The sequence below is a fragment of the Amphiura filiformis genome, chromosome 3 (assembly GCF_039555335.1).
Source record: "Amphiura filiformis chromosome 3, Afil_fr2py, whole genome shotgun sequence".
In the NCBI taxonomy this organism is placed as follows: Eukaryota; Metazoa; Echinodermata; class Ophiuroidea; order Amphilepidida; family Amphiuridae; genus Amphiura; species Amphiura filiformis.
Window position 1 is genome coordinate 19,456,682 of NC_092630.1, and position 20,935 is coordinate 19,477,616.

At 36.6% G+C, this 20,935-nt stretch overlaps 1 protein-coding gene across 1 annotated transcript in view; it reads right to left on the minus strand.

Annotated features, from left to right (window-relative positions):
• Nucleotides 1-13,660: 13,660 nt before the first annotated feature.
• Nucleotides 13,661-20,935, minus strand: part of LOC140148169 (poly [ADP-ribose] polymerase tankyrase-2-like) — a 30,384-nt gene continuing 23,109 nt past the window's right edge. Inside the window, 4 exon segments of the mRNA XM_072170031.1 lie at nucleotides 13,661-14,781; nucleotides 16,669-16,825; nucleotides 17,466-17,652; nucleotides 20,333-20,513. Of these exon segments, the coding sequence (XP_072026132.1) occupies nucleotides 14,719-14,781; nucleotides 16,669-16,825; nucleotides 17,466-17,652; nucleotides 20,333-20,513 (588 nt within the window). The 3' untranslated portion in view covers nucleotides 13,661-14,718.

The following is a 20,935-nucleotide window of genomic DNA, read 5'->3' on the forward strand; positions in this document are numbered from 1 at the left end:
ACGCAAACAAGCAGACATGTTCGCGTCTACAGAACATGTTGCATTTGACGCGGGCGATAACGGCGCAGCAATCACGCAAACGATCGCGTTTTTCGTTCCAGACATGAACGCTTATTTCTCCGCGTCCGACCACCCGACCAAAATCACTTTTTTGGCGACTCAAATTTATGTATAGGCTTTACACTTTTATTTAAGCTATAATTCGCCACTCTTTCTTCTTCTTCTTCTTCTTCCATGGTTGTGCAGTCCTCATATGGATGAGTATCAAACGCACTGCGAGGGTGGTCATGCGTGGTACAAGCATGACATAAACAAAACAAATTGTGCGCAAAAATAAACAGGTGCGAGTAAAAACTGGTAGCAAGATGATTACTGCCAGCAGGCCCTCAACGCAGTCTTGAAGGCGTTGAGGGAACAGGATGCAGCTGGGTCGGTTGACAGGCTGTTCCAGTCACGGATGGTGCGTGGAAAATATGAGTTTAAGTAGGCTGATTAATAAGTCTAAAGACCAGCCCAAAATACCTCAAAAAGTTTCTGTTTTTTACCGGAACTCATTAGGGTTACACAAATGGCGCATTGATTTAGTGGTGTGCCCCTTCAAGGAATAATGATGTTCATAAAATCGAATTTTGTTATATTTTTCTTGAAATATAAAATGTTTGAGTAAAACCCTCAAGGTTTGAGTGCTCTGTGACATCCACATCAAGAGAAATGTCCTATCAAAGATACATGGTGCATTCCAAAAATGTGCACATTTTGACCATTTTGACCATTTGTGCTTATTTCCCTAGATTTGCATTAAATACCAATTCTCAACCTATAGTTTTTGACCGTTTATCTGCTAAAACCCACTTTAATAAAATGAAAACAAATTGGTTTCATAATGGCAAAGGTCTGTATATTAATGATTTTACAACAATCACCCCCCCCCCCCATAAAATAATTAAGATTTGAGAGGTTTAAAGGCTTGTGCCGATTTGTCACCTTATTACAATTTTGCTTCAAATCTGAGAAATCGTAGTTTTCTCGCAATTTTGACAGTTTCTTTAACTTTGAAGGCCTCTGAGAGAATAAACTTAGCGCGACTTGCATCTAAAACGCATTAAATATATTCACTAACATAAAACTATCTATTCAGATCAAAAACCGCAATTTAATCGAAAGCCAACTTCAATTTTGGCTGAATCTCTCAAGAACACGATTATACGCCTAGGCCCTTCGAAGGGCGCACACCACTAAATAATCTTCCCATTGAAACACGTGTAAAAACACCGGTTTTCTTTGCTCATTTTGAGGCCTTTTGGGCTTGTTTAAAAAAATTTTATGATGACCAGTCGATTGCAAATCGATGAAAGTTTAACATATGTTTCAATGTATGGGGTCCTTCCACCTCGTTTTTCCCTTCTGAGGCGCTGAACAGCGCCCTCACTGTTTTGACATGCTCTCAAGACTGCAAACCCGATTCTGCCATTTTTTAATTCGCGTACCTATTTTCTCAATAATGATAAAAATGCGACTTTTTTGGCTACTCAAATTTATGTATAGGCTTTACACTTTTATTTAAGCTATAATTCGCCACTTTCTGATTAATAATAGGGATGACCAATGAACCATCAACTTGATTAGAACACTCCCATAGACATGCAGGGAGCTCAACTGTGCACTGCTTGCACATACATTTCTAAATTGATCTCATTCTTTTATTTTTCAATATTTTTCTGTAAAATTTGGGGAAGTTACTGCCAATTATATTTTGTAACTATCTTGCAAATTACAGCAACATAACTTATTTTGTTTTTCTGTAAGTGCGAGTCAAAATTGGTCCATCGCCACAGTGCGCTTAATTGCCAGTGGCTGAGTTTAGCACTGCTCAAGAATGGCACAAAATATTCAAATCAGTAAGATCAGGTGAAAAACGTGGCCTACTGAGCTGTAATTTGGCAGAGTTGCCAGTAATACCTCTATCATACCCTCTGTAAAAAGGTTAAAAAATTGAACAAGTAGATCTCGAGTTACAAATTAAATCACCAGCTTCCCTTTGGAATTTTTATATTCCTTTCAAATCATGTTAAGAAGACACCTTTCTGAACATAAATGTGAAGTTTCGTGCTCACTCGATGTATTGTTCACCTGATCTTAACCCTAAACGTTTTCTTATATTTAGGCCTATAACATCTACAACTTGCTGCTGGCTATACCTTGTTTAGGACTTTCAAAAGAAGTACCTGAATGTGCAACCATTCGCTACTTGCACGGTTCCGCCATTATGCACTATGTGCGGGGAGAGCCTCGAACTGGCAGCATACATGAAAGGAAGAATTATGTAACCTTACACAGAACGTTATGACTAGTTCAATTCCCATTCATGTATGCTGCCAGTTCGAGGCTCTCCCCGCACATAGTGCATAATGGCGGAACCGTGCAAGTAGCGAATAACTGTTTCAAAATAGCCCGCGATAGTCATGCAGGTAACTCCGAGGTCAAGCATTGAATTGGTTTGAACAAAGATACTCATAATGTATTGAGTGCTACTTTGGTTTGAATGAGGAATACTACAGGAATACACATGAGCATGATGAGGATAATCTCTATTGTTGTGAATGAGTCAATGACCTTCAAAACTTAAGATTTTGTTTACATACACCTACTAATTGGTCATATTAAACCCAATAACATTGAAATTCTTGGTTGTGAAAAAAAGTTCACCTACTTAGTGCAATTTTGATTTTGTGCCATATCGGCTATACTATCTTGGATGATTTTTGGCAAATGTCCTCTAAATGCATGATTTCAATGCCTTGGTTTGAAAAAATAAGTTATGCCAGTGACTAGTTAAGTGCCATTTCATAAGAAACCCTTTGATACTTTCACAATATGCTTGTTTCATGTTTGCAAATATGTTAAAATAAAGAAATATATAAAGGTAAATATATGCTTATGCCAATTTTGCTCCCAACTGCTATTTTTGGACCTTGTCATTTTATTTCGCTCCAATGACCGGTCAGAATGGGAAACTTTGATAATTCATAATTCGAAAAGTTTTTGACCGATTTTGACCATTTAACCACCAAAATACTTCTGTTGATTAGTTCTACTCAGAAAACAATCTTTTGTAGCAATAGGGTCAACATGAAATTTTGATGGTTATCCCTATTAATAAGTCTAAAGACCAGCCCAAAATACCTCGAAAAGTTTCTGTTTTTTACCGGAACTCATTAGGGTTACACAAATGGCGCATTGATTTAGTGGTGTGCCCCCATCAGGCCAGGCGGCGAGTGGCATGATAAAACCGGCAACTTACAAGTGAAACCGCCCGGCCGTATAGCATTTTCCATATACTCGGTTAGTTTTGTGGGGTTGACCGTTCATTATCTAACCCTAACGGTTTTAGCTTGTATTTATATTATTTATTAAAAGGGCATTTCGTGATCCACAGCATCATCCCGCCCCCACTTTTCTAAAAAAAAAAAATGTTCAGATTTTTATATCACTGAAAACCTCCCGTCCTCTTGTTATCCAAGACAGATTATAAGAGATTAGACCTGTGCATGCTCGACAATCGATCTCTGAGCCCCTCTTGACTAAGGGGTGGTGCAATAATTATGTGTACCCCGGGGTGGTGAATTCTCAAAATGGTCTGCCAAAATTGCTTGCCCCCCCTCTGGCTGTGCCAAAAATCTTTGCCCCTCCTTTCGACGTGCCAAAAACCTTTGCCCCCCCTTTTGACGTGCCAAAAAATGTTTATAATTATTGATTGAACAAATGAATGAATGGACCTTTGGTTTCAGAGCTGTGGTCAGAAATGTGACAAAGATCAACCATTTTAGCTGGTGCATTTTTACACAAAACGATTAAGATGCCCAATTTCAATGGTCGCATGATATAGGGCAAACTATACCTTTTTGGATTCCTTACAACAAAGGGAGTAATTTGGTATGAAAAGAATTGCGATAATTTTGACACGTTTGATCTTGATTGACTCCAACCAAAAATGCCTGACACTTTGAAGAGTGCATGCCAAAAACACTTTCAAACATATGTTCCAAGTTTTGGTCACGAAACATTAGCATTCTTCTCACTATTATTTTATGTTTTGATGTGTGATTTTGATGGGGTTTTTTTTGTTTTGTTTTTTAATGGAAATAAAGATTCATTCATTCATTGCACGCAAAAGCACAAGCAAATCACAAGAAATGTTTTAAGACATAATAGTAAATTGCTCCTTAATGATCAAAATAAATTAGGCCTAAGGCTGTGATCACATTGAAGTATACGATGTTCTCTATACGATTAACGCTCATTCTATCAGGCTGAGTTCACATAGTATACTCATATGTGAACTCAGCCTGATCGAATGAGCGTTAATCGTATAGCGAATACCGTATACTCTGTAGATGAGTTGACCTCAATGTTTATCGATTTGCTTGAGTAAACCGCATGCAACCACTACACTATTCAATAGCCTTGTGATGTGGCGGGGGTGTTAAAAACACGAGCCCTGATCAAAATATGATGCGTGCGCATACTGCCAGGCAAAATACAATGACAATTGTGATGATGCGTGCGCATACTGCCAGGCATTGATGTCAGAAGTCAACTCATCTATACTTCTATGTGATCGCAGCCTTATAGATGAACAGTGAATAGGCCTAAATGAATGAATGAAAGAATGCTAATCGGAATAATAATAGAATGAAAAAAGAATGAATGAATGCCTGAGTGATTACATAAAACATTGAGAATATTCACTATTTTGACATAAAACATTATTGATTGACTATGAGCAATGAGAGACATCCCATCAAGATTGATTTGTCAAAGCACTTGGATATTATAACAACTTTAAAAACTAATAACAAAGTTTGTTTAATTTCATTCAGAGTATAGTTTATTTAATACAATTTTGTACATAAAATGTGTATTACAGTGATGGTCAACAGAACATGATCATTTGATACAGATAACAATAACATTTTGGTCGAGTTACACAAAATACAAAGTTTTATACAGTCAATTCTGTTACTTTACACTATATAGGTATTCAAATTTTACACATTATGGTTGCTGGATATATGTTCTTTTTTGAGTACCCAGCATCGTTTTCCACATATGAAGACCTTGATTGATGCTGTATCAATGCAATATTCAAGTTCAATGCAAACTTGAGACATCTTACTCAAACTTTGTCAATGCTTCATTAATGCCATAACACACAACTTTGTTCCACTTTTAATTTGGTTATTCTTTGCCATGGGTTTTCTGTCCATTTTAAGCTGAAATAATGAGGTAACATGAAAGAAAACCTATTTACTATCTTGGCAACTTAATTGCGGAGTTAGAGAGGCTCTGTGCTGTACTCCGATACCTGTATGATGATTCCAGGGATCGAGTGTCACAGTTTATGAAAGTTTTACTGTGGAGCTCTGTGTGGATTTAATTTCTTAATTAAGACATTATTCAAAATTGCTGTTGCCAAAACATGGTATTCGAAAAAACTGCCCTCGCTAGTGTATATGCAATGCAGCTTTTTTAAGGGAACACTTAAAACTATAGATAAATAAGCATTGTAAACAAGTTTCCCCGGCCTCTAATTAAAGCGATTTCCGAGGTGTATTTTGGGCTATTTCTTGCACAAAAGCAGAAAAAAAAGTAAAATATATTTCCCAGTGCAATATGTAGATTTTCACATGAAAGCTTAACAATTTTGGGTTACAAATGGACAGAAAAGAAACAAATTCTAACTTGCCTAACCGGGAATTGAACCCGGTACCTCCTGCACTCCAAGCGAGATTTATACCACTACACAAATTTAAGCATATCATAATAAACTGAGCTCAAAAAGAAACATATATTTTTTCACAAGGTCATATCTTGAAATCCTATCCATCAAATTGAACCAAAATTACACACAGGTTTACTTCAATACTCTACTCTTAACACATGTCAGTAACCAAGCAGATATCCAACTGACACAACAGCAAAATGCACTGACATGGGACAGCTTCCTGGACCACATTCACAGCCCAGCCCTGTTTCATGAAAAAAGTGTATGAAAAGCAGAAAGCAGCACCATTTTATCATCTGTGCAAGGATCTTGTGTACATTCTCACAGATTTTTTGTGCTGGGTGCCAAATGTTGGGCTGTGAAAGTGAAGGAAGTCCAGGAAGCTGTCCCATGACAGTGCATTTTGCTGTTGTGTCAGTTGGACAACTGCTTTGTTACTGACATGTGTTTTGAGTAGAGTATTAAGGTAATCATGTGTGTAAGTTTGGTTCATTTTGATTGACAGTATTTTAAGATATGACCTTGTGATTCACAAGTTGTAAAAAATTATAAGTTTCTTTTTGAGCTGAGTTTATATTTCCCAGTGCAATATGTAGATTTTCACATGAAAGCTAACAATTTGGGTTACAAATGGACAGAAAAGAAAAACAAATTCTAACTTGCCTAACCGGGAATTGAACCCGGTACCTCCTGCACTCCAAGCGAGATTTATACCACTACACAAATTTAAGCATATCATAATATGTGACGTGTCATGTCAAAAGGAGACACTTTTGGGCAGGATCATAAATGGAGAAATAGCCAAAAATCTGCCGGTGGATGAATTTTTCACAATTTGGGTTTGTTGCGAATTTGTGATGTTATTAATGCTTAAAATATTGTCTGATTGTTTCAGACCGGAATATAACTGGCATCTTGTAGTTTTTGAGACATTTTTCAAGTAAATTCCAACTCTCAACATTGTCAATAATATTTTTAAAGGCCGATATCTCAGTTTCCAATTTTATAATACCATAACTTTTGAACTCAATATCTTTGCTTAGGAATGTCCGATTTCATTGGGGAAAACGGCGTTGTGGAGCAAAATATCTCTTTATTTAAGATATGTAAAAAACTCAAAATTCATAACCTGCCCAAAAGTGTCTCCTTTTGACATGACACGTCACATATATTGGAGCCACGTAAGAAAAGATCCAATCACTGACTGTTTCAGAAACGGTCACTGCTAAATGCGGAAGTAAGACTCATTTGGATTAGAGGTAAATATCCATATATTGGTATTTTAATTCCGTCTCTGATTATAACGTATACCTAGTTTCATCACCATGAAATAAATGTGCAAGAAAAACAGGGATGCTGTTTAAGATTATTCAAATGTGGACGTTACTTCCAGACTTTCACTGGTCAATGGAGGATGTCACACAAAATATACACATTTTTTATGACATTTAACCTGTCAACCGAGATACTGATTGGGGACCACTCTCGGTTTTTTTTATTGAAATGTTATTTGCAGCCCATATTGCACATAGTCATAAAACGGGGATGGTCCCCGTTTCCTAAGAGGTCCCTGGTTGGAATGTAGGGTGTCACACTTATGTTTCTGTTTGGAGGCGATTACAAATGCAAATATTATTTGGATAAAGCAATCACTGAATAATTGGGTATGTATACGGTTGATTCCAGCAAAAATGGGCCCCAAAATTCTCTCCTTGTGAACTTTTCACTTTAAAATATCATTAATAAAGGCAACCTTTTCTCTCAGGAATCAAAATCCTCAAATAGTTCCTTTCTCTTCTCTTCTTCTTTTCAACCAACAAAAGAATATGTGCGACCGCCAGCGCAAATGCCACTTTAGGCGTCCTAAACGTCGGATCATGCACACCAAGGATTTGATTTCTGAAAGAGAAGGTTGTATAATGCATTAGACCTATGTTGATGAAATTAATTTCAACAACTCCTCCTATACCTTTGTACAGGAGCCAACCGTTGTTAATCCGTGATGAATCCACACTTTTACTATAGCGTATACGCTGAACGTGAGTGAGACTACACGTTACTGAGAGCGCGTAAAATTCGTCATGTTTGGAACCTGTGTGCGTATGCAAGCTTTACATATTAAATTCAGTATTTTTCAGCTGCTAAACATTGCAGTTTTATTCTGTAGTTTTATCCCAGTTTTATTGCTGATTTTAACAGAAAAATCATCGAAGTTTTTGTAAGGCTGAGTGGCAATGATTAACTGACATTCCTCATGAAATAATCATGTGAATTATAAGATCTTTAGCTTCTTTTCGTTGTTGAAAGGATTCAATCATGTTTCATCGTTGTTCATCACCGCTTAACAACTTCGCGTCCGGCGTGTCTACGTGGTTTACTTAAGCTTTCCGGACAGCTAAAGCTGCCCTCGCGAAGTAAACCACGCAGAGTTAAACGGTGATGAACAACGGTGAAACATGATTGAATCCCTAATTATTACACAGAATATTACAAAACTAACGTGTGATGCAGCATTTATATTTGTGATAAGGTGGCAACATTATATGAATGTTATTTATCCCGGATGCACATTCATACCCACAATGTTATCCACCTATGATCACACTAAGCAGGCATGCATAAACATTGTTTAGGATCAAATCTCAGGCAATCATGTGCACATGTTTGAATAGGATATTACTTCTTGATTTAATTCCAAACTTCATAAAGCAATTGTATTTTGTAAATTGTAATTGAAGAACTCCAGTTACTCCACCTAATACTGCGTAAATAAATTTGCATAGTATAGTTGGAACACAAGAATTTTAGTTATGCCAAGTACTAATATAGTTCAAGAGTCTGAAAATTAGTTTTCTCAAATTAAGAATAAAGAATTAGTTATGCAATTTTGGGAAATCAGGAATGTTGAGGTAGTTGGGTAATTATTCCACTCAAAAATTTAGCAAATCTTTATTTTCAATGAAATCAGATAATGTAACAAATTGCAACTTGAAGTGCATTGACATATGACAATTAATTTTGTTCATATTGCTATAGCTTCAATAATGTATGGGGTTATGTATCTTTAAATACTTTGTAACACATAGGCATAGCTTGCTTATAGAGACCAAGAGGCTTACTAATAATGCTTAAAATGGACCTATAATGGTTTAATAGATGGCAAGTTGCTACTCTTAAGGCATAAATATCACCATGTAACTACCATCACTTTTTGAATCATTGATGGCAAAAGAGAGAGCCAAAGTGTTGATAGTAACACAGATGTGCAGCACTTTTATATTTGAGTGTCACCTGACCCGGCCTCAGATACCAGCAAATTTGTAAGAATTCAACTAGCTTGCCCTTTGGTTTGAAATACTAACACCAAATTGATCAAAAACAGGGCTTATATATTTCTTAAAAGAATGTTTTAAAGCAAATTCATCTTCATTACCCCACCCATAAGAAAAAAATTACTCCCCCTCCAAGGGAGGGGGGTCACTCGCATACCAGTACAGTATGCATGCTCGTCCCAACACTTCAAAAATGGACCCTAAATGGCGTAATCAGTGTAGAAAAATTTCACCCCTTATAGGCGTTAAGGCTCTGTAAATCTTACCCCCTAAATGGCGTAATTCGGCGTAAGAAACAAAAAGGGACCACTAAATGGCGTAAACTCTAAAACAAACCCGGGTAGGCCTAAATTGTACAACACACCTACACAGTAATTAAAGCCAAAAAAAAAAATAATGGTTTGTCTCAAAGCTCACAAGTGGTTTGAAAACAAATGCGAAATGCAATTTTTTTTTTTATTCCCGACTTTTTTCATGGTATTTGGAGAAAAAAATCTGATTTTCGCCGAATTTTTCTGGAAAAACTTATAAAAATTTTTTTTTTTGAAATAAAAAAATTTCTGCATTTGTTTTTTCCAAATCTCACGATTTTACAAATGCGCGCGCAAGCTTTGAGACAAACCTTTTTTTTCTTGGCCTAATAAAGAGTCCCAGGGAAAAGAGTTCCATATGTGCCCCATGAAACATAATTTATAAGTCTCTTCGGGGGAACTAACTTAAAAGAGAACACACAAATAAATGTTGGTGCTAGTGTGGCCAAAAAGTGACCCTAAACGTCGAACTGAAGTTGAAAAAAGATACTCTAAACGTCAAAACTTTACCTGAAAAGCACCCTTTTTTTAAAAACGTCCATGCATACCACTTTGGTATGCGAATGACCCCCCACCGGATAAAAATATGCACATTTTGTTTTTCAGCTACCCTGGGTAAATATTATAGGTAATCAGAAATATATCTCCCATGTGGATTTTAGTACAAAGATTTCACATCAAGTATAATTTCTGTATACCATTTATAACCTACACAGCTGTTGCTAAATAAAACTAATGATCTTAACGATGTGACGATGTCATTAAATTAGTTCAACTTTTCTAATATTACAACTTCTCATGTTCCTTTTGTGTCTGTGACACGATGTATCAGGAGCATAACCAGACTCAAATGGGAAACAAACCCAGTGATTGAGAATGTTCTCCCACTTAAGGGGAAGAGCATCCAAGAGAGGAAGGAGCCGACTTAAAGTTTCCCTTTGCAATTTTACCTGAATTTTATGAGGGCAGACTTAGTGCTGTCGTTGACATGCCTTATGTCGACATAATGTCGACATCGGCACGTATCCCGACATGTCGACATCAAAAAAAAAATTCTAATTTTCAAAAAATATTTTTGGCCAGAAAAGCAAGTTATAGGCCCAAAATTACTTGTTATTCAAGGTTGGAAACCAGAGAAATACTGCTAATAAAAAAAAAATGCCAATTTTTTTTTACAAAGTTTGATAAATTGGTATATTTTGATTACCTTTGCTTCTATTGAACAGTCAGGGACACATTGAATTAGTATGCATTGCTAGCTGTTCAATAGCAGCAAAAGTAATTAAAATGTACAACTGTATCCAACTTTGTAAAAAAAATTGGCATTTTTTTTTTTTTGAGTAGCAGTATTTCTCTGGTTTCCAACCTTGAATAACAAGTCATTTTGGGCCTATAACTTACTTTTCTGGCAAAAATTATTTTTTGAAAATTAAAAAAAAAATTTTAAAAAAAAAAAAAAATTTTTTTTAGAATTTTTTTATGTCGACACACTGTCTACGTCGGTATACGAATTATATCGACATGTCGACATTAAAAAACGCTGCCGACGACAGCACTAGCCCGCAGACTAGCCCTGCTCCCCTCTGGTTATGCCCACTCCCACTAAGTTGAGAGGTTAGTACAAGGAGGATCCATCTATAATAGCTGCCAGATGTCAAATTTGTACATATGCATAAGGCTAATAAAAGTCAATTCCTTGTTTCCCGTTACACAATTTTTCATGACTGTGTAGGTGACCATTTCATTATTCATTATTTTATACCATTTCATTATTGCATCTGTTACAGGTGTAAATCAATAACTACCCATGTATACATGTAATAAATCACAGTTTGTAGTTTACAGATGTAGCTTACAACCACATGAAGATGATTGTACAACTATTATCAAAAGTTTCACAATATTTTTTACGGGATGAGATCAGAGCAGATCAAAGTGTGTGGGACAGAGAATTGAGTAGGTATTCATTATTAATTCATTATTAACAATATACCATGCTCCTACTGCAATGAAAATCCCTAAAAATCAACAGAAAGAGATTTATGATATATTTAACACCACAATTATTTAGCGGTATGTTTAAGTTTGTTAGAAATCAACATTTTATTCAAAATAATGAAATATTTGGCCAGCAATTGGTTTTGAGCGGAGTAGGGTAACGGGAAACAAGGAATCGACTTTCATTAGCCTAACGTACAGATTTCAAAAAATGTCTATAATAGTGCAGCTATTGCGCATCTTGTACTAGAAGTGTACTTCTGGCATTTCTTGGCAATAGAATGGTATTGAATTATTACTGGTGTCTTGAGAATTACACAGACTTGCACATACAGTGCCAACTGCAAGGTTGGTGCATATATAGTGCAAATTGGTGCATATAGTACCAAGGACAGTTGTTCTCAACAGTGGATCCCAACCCCAAATGGGATCACAAGCTTAATCAAGAATCGGGTGCAACATGTGCCACATTTTTGATTGGGGATTAATTTGCGAGTAGTCTGCCTTTCAAAAATGAAGCTTTCACACAAGATGGGAAATGGTATTATCTTCTTGTAAGCATAGTCAGACTTAGCCTTAGTATCAAGACCAATGACGTAGAAAAACATAGATCGCTGAGCTCGAGCTGGTACGTTGCCGTTTCATTGACAATCACACACTGAATAAGCCATTATGAAATGAAGGGACCTAACAAAATCAGCATCAAGTACAACTAAAATGGAAACTGAATTTACTCTAGCATGTATGGATTAATAAAATTAAATAAATTACTTGTTTTAGCATATTCAACTTTACTGTGTACCATTTTTTTATCAAAAAATTGCTGAATGATAAAGGCAAGCACGCTCCTAAATCTAGTTCATTCGCCCGTTGCCATGCAGCGCTACAGGAACGGCGACTGAAGGCGAAATTTCGTAAAGTAGTAGAGTTGTTTAGCGGCAACACTGATGAAATACCAGATTCAGGCGTGTTTGCCTTTATAATTCAGCAATTTTTTGATAAAGACAATGGTATACTGGGAAATTTAATGCGTTTTAATACATGATTTGTTCAACTTTGTGATCTATACAGCACCCAAACCCGGGACCCAAACCGGGACCCAAACCTGCTTCACAGATTCGGCGAGCAGGGCACTCTATCCTTTCTACCTCATTGATCAAGACAAAGTTTATACAGTTTACAAAATAAAGCTGTGTAATCCATCAATGAAGTCTTGACAAGTATGCAAAGTTTGTATATGATTTATACATGAAGGATCAACCTGGGCCCAATGTGTTATATTACAGCAATTGCATTCAGTTTGCCCTATGCATTGTGTACAATTCAACTGCCACATCTTGAATGGAATAATACAATGTGGATCTATCCTACATGTAAGCCCAACTGTCAAGAATTGGTTGATGGATTAGACATTATTCCATAAGCTGCATAATATGTTAACTCTGTATTAGCTTACATTACCACTTACATGGAAAAATAACCCAGACATACAATAGCTCCTCAACAATTAGCAACATACAAATTGGCCCAGTTTGTCTTCTCTGGTAACATTGTGGCTTGTGAAATGAGCAGTTTACAACAGCATTGGCAACAAAAACGGAAGTAATACACAACACCATAGCTGTCAAAATCCTCCCTCCATTTCCCTACTGATGAAATCACAGGTCAAAGTGCACAGTTGGACTGGAATCACTTTGGCATTGCACTAGTTTACAATGTGTCGTTGCTACATTTAAAAGATTTAACACTCAGCCATAATGCCATACAGGGCCCTAACTATATCATTTTCCACCCTGATGTGGCAGTGATATCAGTGCGTGTTTCATTGAGCACAGCTAAAAATCGCTAGTGTTTGCTCAAAGCGCTGGCGTACACACAGGTGAGACAAAAACCTGGCATCTCATATGTTTTTTGAGAACAAAAAATGATTTTGAGTCTTTTTAGCAAAAAATGGGCATTTTTTGGTGACAATTTTTTTTCACAGTAGATTTCAAATATGGTATTGTACCTATTAAACCATTAAATATTGTTTTTTTCATGATTTATATTTGACCATAGTATGTTTATTCCAATAAAACAAACACTTAAAGTGTTGGTATTTGGAGAGAAAAAATCAAAACTCAAAAGCTGAACAAGCTTTTGAGATAAAAATGCAAACTTGTTGTGTCCAAAATAGTTGCTTATAACAAGTTTATCTTCAATTTTCCCTGAATGGTACTATACTTGAGTTTTGATTTTTCCAATCCTAATTTATACTATTGTGGGGTGTTATTTGCTGGCATTTTAACATAGACAAGCATTTGTAAAAATAAGTAAAGCAGATTTCTGATTAGATTTATAATCTGCATAAAACCTCACCCTAGAAAAGGTTCCTTTGACCATAATATCAGTAATTCAATGTTCAAACCCTTTTGGCCACCAAATGGTGCCAAGATCTTGAACGCTGTCTTAGGCAGGCAGATTTCATCACCCTCAAAATCAACGGCAAAGTGGCATGTGTCTTGCTACCTTCCTAAAGTTGGTTCGGATTATATATGGTGGAAAAAAGAAGACTCGTACCACCTTGTATTGATATAGAATGGCGTACATGCAGTTGCTACAGAGTCATGTTAAACATCAAGCGTGTGGATCGGATTCCAAATGAAACCATCTACAACCTGACCAACACCACTCCACTGGTTGCCAGAGTCAAGATTCATTAACTCAAATTTCTCGGCCATATACTGCGTCTTGAAGATGGCGAGCCTGTGAAAGAATATGCGCTTTATATTCCACCACATAGGAAGAGGAAACCAGGACGGCCGTGCACACTGTACTTACAGTATGTCCAGCACCTCCTGGGAGATACTGAAGGGATGCTGCAGCCAAACAAAATTGTTTCGCTTGCCCAAGATCTCATTAGTTGGAGAAAGCTTGTAGTCGCCTGCTCCGCAGCCGACTGATGATGATGATGGCATGCAGTTGGACACAGTGCTTACGCTAATTTTGCGTTGCATAATGCGTGACTGATGCACGCGTATGGGACTTTATTGACGAGCGCAGTAACAAAATCTGAAAAGCTTTTCCCTTATATATAAGCCGAACAAACTTTATCTACTGCATTGCTGTTACATGGCTATACACAAAGCATGTTCTCATACAGTCTACTCATCCTAGCATTAGCTCACCAAAAGTATCTATGAGGTGAGCTTGTTGACCCAGACTCCTGCTTGGCAGGTGGGCCTTCATTGCATTCAGATGCCTTCAAATAATGGTAAGGTATTTGTTTTACCAGTCGCTAACCAGTTCAGCGCTACTTGGTGTCACTACTGTCCGGCTTTAAGATCTGGTATGTGATGAGGTATTCTGGATATGCCTGTAAGAAAAATAAAGTGAAAAAGGGATAAATATCATTACTACAAAGTTGAGATGAAATTTAGTATTATCTCATAACGGCTAGCCAACTCAATTGAAACAAAAACTGATTGACTTTGGAATGTAATGGGATTGACTAATTTTATATCAATCTAATTTTTCATCAAGTATTTGATAACAGTATACTCTATCTCCTGTATCACGGGACAGAATTGAATACCTGAGTGCAAGAAGGGCCCAACTCCATCAAAACTGTTTTCGAGATATTAAGACCAAACTTAATATTTGGAAAAGTTTAATAGGCACAATGTTTTCATTTTCAGGGGACCTTTAATACATGAACATACAATATTACATACGAGGGGGTATCAAAAAGTTATAGAAATCGCCCAGAAGTGAAAGAGCTATATCAATGAAATTTTGTCAGTGCAATCGCTGGTCCTTATGTACATTATGGTCCAAAAATGGTCTCATAGGTATGTTTACTTTTTTTACAGGCGGCACTAGATGCCAATAACCTGCTGCCCCAGTTACTGCGCATAAACTGCAAGATTGAGAAAATTGAGGCAAGCAGCATTATTAAGATCCTGCTTTTGAAGGGTTGCAGTGCCTAGAAAATTGATGATGAAATGAAAGTTATCTTCGGTGGTGATTGTGATATGTCACTCTCGCTTTTTGGAAAAGGAATTTTTATTTCATCACAGATTTTCTGGGCACTGTAACCCTTAAAATGGAACTTAATCATGCTGCATGCCTCACTTTTCTCCATCTTGCTGGTTATGCAGTTACCTAGGCAGGTAGTGACATCTAGCTCCTGTAAAAAAAAGTAAACATACTTATGAGACAATTTTTGCACCATAGTGTACATAAGGACCAGTGATTGCACTGACAAAATCTCATTGATATAGCTCTTTCACTTCTGGGCGATTTCTAAAACTTTTTGATACCCCCTCGTACATTCGAAATTATATATGTTTCCATGGCAACGGTATAGGTCTTAATACGAGCTGGAGTTGGGCCCTTCTTCCACTAATATACTGCAAGTACCAGTTCCGCTTGCAGATGTGTTATAAATAGCTACAGAAATTGGGTAATTATCCATTAATTGCACAAGTAGAAGCATGTAATATGTTAGCAAGAAAGTTTATTGTAGTGAAAAGCAGATTTCATTGATGAACAAAAAAGTGCTATGAATGTTTAAAATATTCCCCATAATCTCTAGTTGTCTTTTTTTGCCTTCATGGTTATCATGGTTATAAGGATCCAAGTATTGGTTTTGACCCTTTCCCCAGGGTCATTCCATCAGCTTGGATCCTATTCTGAGAAAAGTTTCATAAGGTCTTGAATATCACTGCACCAAAGCACATAACTGTATCATAATCTGCATGATAATATAATTACCTCTACTATTGACACCATAATAATGAAATGCCAACATTTGAGAAATGGAAATAGAGAGGTTTTACTTTTGATGGAGCGAAGCAACAGAGCCGAAATTTGGGTGGGGTTTAGAGACCCGCCTTAGCCTAGGGCCCCTAGCGGGAGTCAAAGGTCGGGAGTTAGGTCTGTTTTCGGAAGCCTCCCAACCAAATCAGGAGGGTTGGCATCTCTGCAAAATAAACTACAAAATCTCAACAATGCACTTGTATAAAATGACTCCCTGAAGCTACTAGAAGGTGGAATTATTATTTTTCTGACTCAACTAAATAAACAATTTGGTCCAAGTTTGACTAAAATCAGAGCAACTTTAAAGAATGTTGTCCTGTCCAACTCTGCAGGTCCACATTGGTTACAGATTCCTAGGATACCAACTTTTACTAAGAAATGCCTCATGAAATCTGCATGTTAAAAATCTTGTCTAGTCTATAAGATCTGTTGTTATACTCACCTGTTCTCCTCTGTATATAACATACTCAGCAAAGGCCAATCCTCCTACGCTAGGCCTGCCTATGACTGAGTGATGTCCAGGAGGGGCATGCGCCATTTTCATTGCACTAAACTGAAGAAATGCCCTACCGAGTATTACTCTACAGTACAAAAGTTGTCTGCAAATAGAACAAACAAAACACATATCAGATTACTCCTTGGTTTAACCCCATGAGTAGGCACTACTGCATATGTTACATTGTTCCTGATTGGTTATGATAAAATCATGTGAGTAACCAATCAAAATAGATCTTTTAACTCTTGCAGCAATTTTAAGCTTAATCGCCATCAACCAAACTGTCTATTCTTACTATGTCTCTGACTGGCTCAATAAATGATATAGGCCTCTTTGTAACCAATCAAGGAAGTTCTTAGAGAGAAAAAAAGAAGAAAAAAAAAAAAACAGCGTGTACTAGGATGGCTTTCACATACTATTTGCACGGCGTTGAGAGACAAACCTCTTGGCTTAACGGACAGCTTCAAAGTCCAACTGCTGACCGATTGATGACCTCTCGGAAAAACCAGTGATTGGGCCTGTTCCTATAATTATTTGGAACATTTTTTGCCAGGGTGCTTGCAGTTTATCGGCAGTAGTGTTTTGAAGCCATCCTTAAATAGTTATGGAATAACCATAGAATACCCTACTACCTAACAGTAGCACTAGCTATGACTACCGTACCCATAACCCTTATCCTAACTCCTAACCAAATCTAACCCTAAAGACAAGGTGCAATGAGTATTCTATAGAGTTCTACTTACCTATGGCATATATAACAAGACCTATCCTTGTGAGTTGGACACCCTGTACCACCTCCTATACCATACACATACTGGTTACTCTTGGACGAATCCTCAGCAAAATATATACCAGCACCAAACATGCCGCCAATGTATGCGTGTCTCTCATCAAATCCCTTGTTGGTAATTGCATTGATGAACGGAGAACCTGGATGATACAGAGATTCAATGTCATGTTGGATTAGTCACACAGAGAACAGTAAATTCATATCTTATCATTTGAGTTCAATAAAGCTGTACCTTTATCTACTTGGGCCAACTTATATCTGTGACTGGATCAAGTTTAAAACCCTCTTGTATGTATGCAAGTCACTGAATAGACGCTGTCCCCTGTACGCCAATGACTGTCTTATGGTGAAGACGCCACTAGGGGTGTCTACGTTTACACGTTACACGTTTAACCGACCGTAAAATGCACTATCCGTTTATGAAAATCACTAACTGTTTAAACGTTGCATTTTTCCAAAAGGGGCATTTTTATTGAAAAAAGTGAAAAAACTTTAAAATCGGGTTAAATTTCCCGATGGTGAAATTACCTAAAGTCCGAAGTTTACTGTTTTCTAAAATCCATTTTCTGTGTTGTAATCCGTGTTGTAAAATTTGTAAGTCCATGTTTTATGAATAAAGCACAATGATTATGAATGATATTAATAGGGATGACCAGCACAACAGCCCACTCATTTGGACATCTTTTGTGTTTACCATGCAGCACTGGACACACACATATTTCAATGGGGTTGTCCATGCAGAGACTATCTTACTGAACTGACCAATAGATCTTGCTTGAGTGCATACACAATGCATCCAGTATTATTATTATCAGGCTGTTTGTCAGATAGGCAAAAACATGTTTTGAAAAAGTCCAAATATGCACCCCTAAATATCAATCAATATATCTATAACTTGGCCAATCAGCTGACAGGAAGTCCCCCTCTGGTAAAACCGAGTTTATGGTTTCAACTCCCCATAATTTTACGTCCACAGCTAGCTAAAGTGAAATCTACAGGTTATTTGTATAAAAGAGTGATTGTGAATTTTCTCCAAATTCCAAGAAATATTAGGTGAGTAAACTTTTTGTATACTATACTATATTATATATTTATCTAATTCCATGTGCAATTTCATAAAATTTCATTACTATTTAGGGGTGCATATTGGATGATGAAATTTAGACCCTCTTTAATCGAATTCAGAATTATGCAGTACCGTAGGCCTACATGCACAATGTATTCTGCAATGACCATGGTAATATCTTAATATTGCACATGAAATTGGTTTAATATTTAATATACATAACTTTACTCATCCAATATAACTTGGAATTTAGAGAAAATTTGCAGTAAAATCAGATTTTGATGCAGATATACTGTAGATTTCACTTCAGCTAGCGGTCATTAACAATCACATAGTTCATATGTCTAACACGCCATGAGAAACTGAGTGCATGGATGAGTCTCATGTGTAAAAAATGTATCACCAAATTTTGACAACTTGTTATTTAAGTAAAAAAACATGTAATTAAGTTGATCTGTAGTGACGAATGTTTATGCAAGGTTTCCGAATTTTGCACTTTTTTGGACTTTGATCATTTTTGGGCCTTGGATGCAAAATTCGGAAACCTCACACAAAAAAATCGTCACTACAAATCAACTTTATTACATGTTTTGTGACTTAAATAACAAGTTGTCAAAATTTGGTGATACATTTTTTTCAATCAAATTTGTTCATAATTTTTCTTCCATGACTGCCATCTTGGATTTGTACAAAGAAATATAGAACAAAAAGGCAATTTCACAAGACCAGATCTCTGAATGCATTTATGAAAAGCCGTATTTATAAACGATTTCTTCTTGTGAGTATTTGTATAAATCATGTAATCCATTTTCAAGGGTTACTGAAAAGGTGTTTTTTGAAAATACTTAATTTGAAACTGGAAATTATTAAATTTTGTGCCATTTTCCCTTGGTGTCCATAATCTGTCCAAACTGCCTATTCAAAACACGCATATAAAATTGGCCATAACTTCAGAACCATTTATCCTATTGAGGTCATTTAAAGACTGAAATGAAACTTCAAATTTTCATGGTCATCCCTAATATTAATGTCACAATAAAGTGTTCAATATCGCAATCAATATGCTCTGATTGGAATATTCTCACAATAATATGCCGGCTGTTGCGATGTTTGAATGGATAGGGGTTCATGCCTTGGTAATATACCTTTATTTCGGTATTATTAAACAGTATTTTGTATCATAAAAATTGACACACATAACTCAAGATTGTTTTTAACATTTATTTCTCTTATCTTTTAACAATTTTTGTCACGTCATACAAAAATGTCATTTTCCGTGTAGTACCTCCGATTCCGTTATTTTTTTAAAATGTTTTCCTTAAAACGGAAAACTTCGGACTCTAGTATTACCTTATTGTAAGCATACTCCAGAGTTAGCCTACTATCAAGACAGGGATGATAAAACTTACAAAATAGAGCTGTCTAATCCCTCCAATGCAGGGTTGCCAAACCTGCGATTTGGTAGCCCAATTGGGTGACTTTTGAAGATTTTCCCCGCGACTTTTGACAATTTCCTGTCCCATAGAAACCAATGGTTAAGAAAAAATTTGGGCGACTTTTCAACATTGGCTCCCGCGACTTCTGATCGTTTCCTGCCCTATAGAAACCAATGGTAAAGAGAAAAATTGGGCAACTTTTCGATTATTTGACCCACGATTTGGGCTGAAATCTTTTGGCAACCCTGCTCCAATGAAGTCTCGACAGTAGGCTAATTTTGAGTATGCTTATGAAGGATAGGCTGCTATTTGACATACCATGGAACAGCATCCTTTCGTTGTCATGGCTGTGGTTCTCATCAGCCACTTCTTTCTTCCTATGAAGATATCTCTCCCACATCTTCTTATTGCGCACCTTCTGTATCTTGATGATGTTGTATTTACTGAAGATACCTCCTGCTTGGCCATTGTCTCTGTGCTCACGGATGGTGCTCTGCATCTGTTGATAGATTGACAGCAGTCTCTCATTAGCTTCACTCTTTTCTTGCATATTTTATGGGGCTTGATACAGTGCATGGATGAAAACAAAATTACACGCTGTTGTGCTGTGTTTGGGCCTGGTTTCTATAAATTTGGTTTCTATTTACATTTTACAAACTAAAACACACACTTGTATTTAATTTTTATATTACATTTCATATCAGTACACTATGTTGATATATTTTAATATATTGGTCATTTTGAGACCTGTTTCCACAAAATGTGAGGAAAGTTGCAATTGTTTATTTTGAGTTATGGTCAAATTTATTATTTCTGCATCACAAGCTTTAAGGGGGTACTACACCCCTCGATAAATTTGTGTCTATTTTTGCATTTTTCTCAAAAACTAATAACACAGTGGCAACAAAAGTTATGTATATT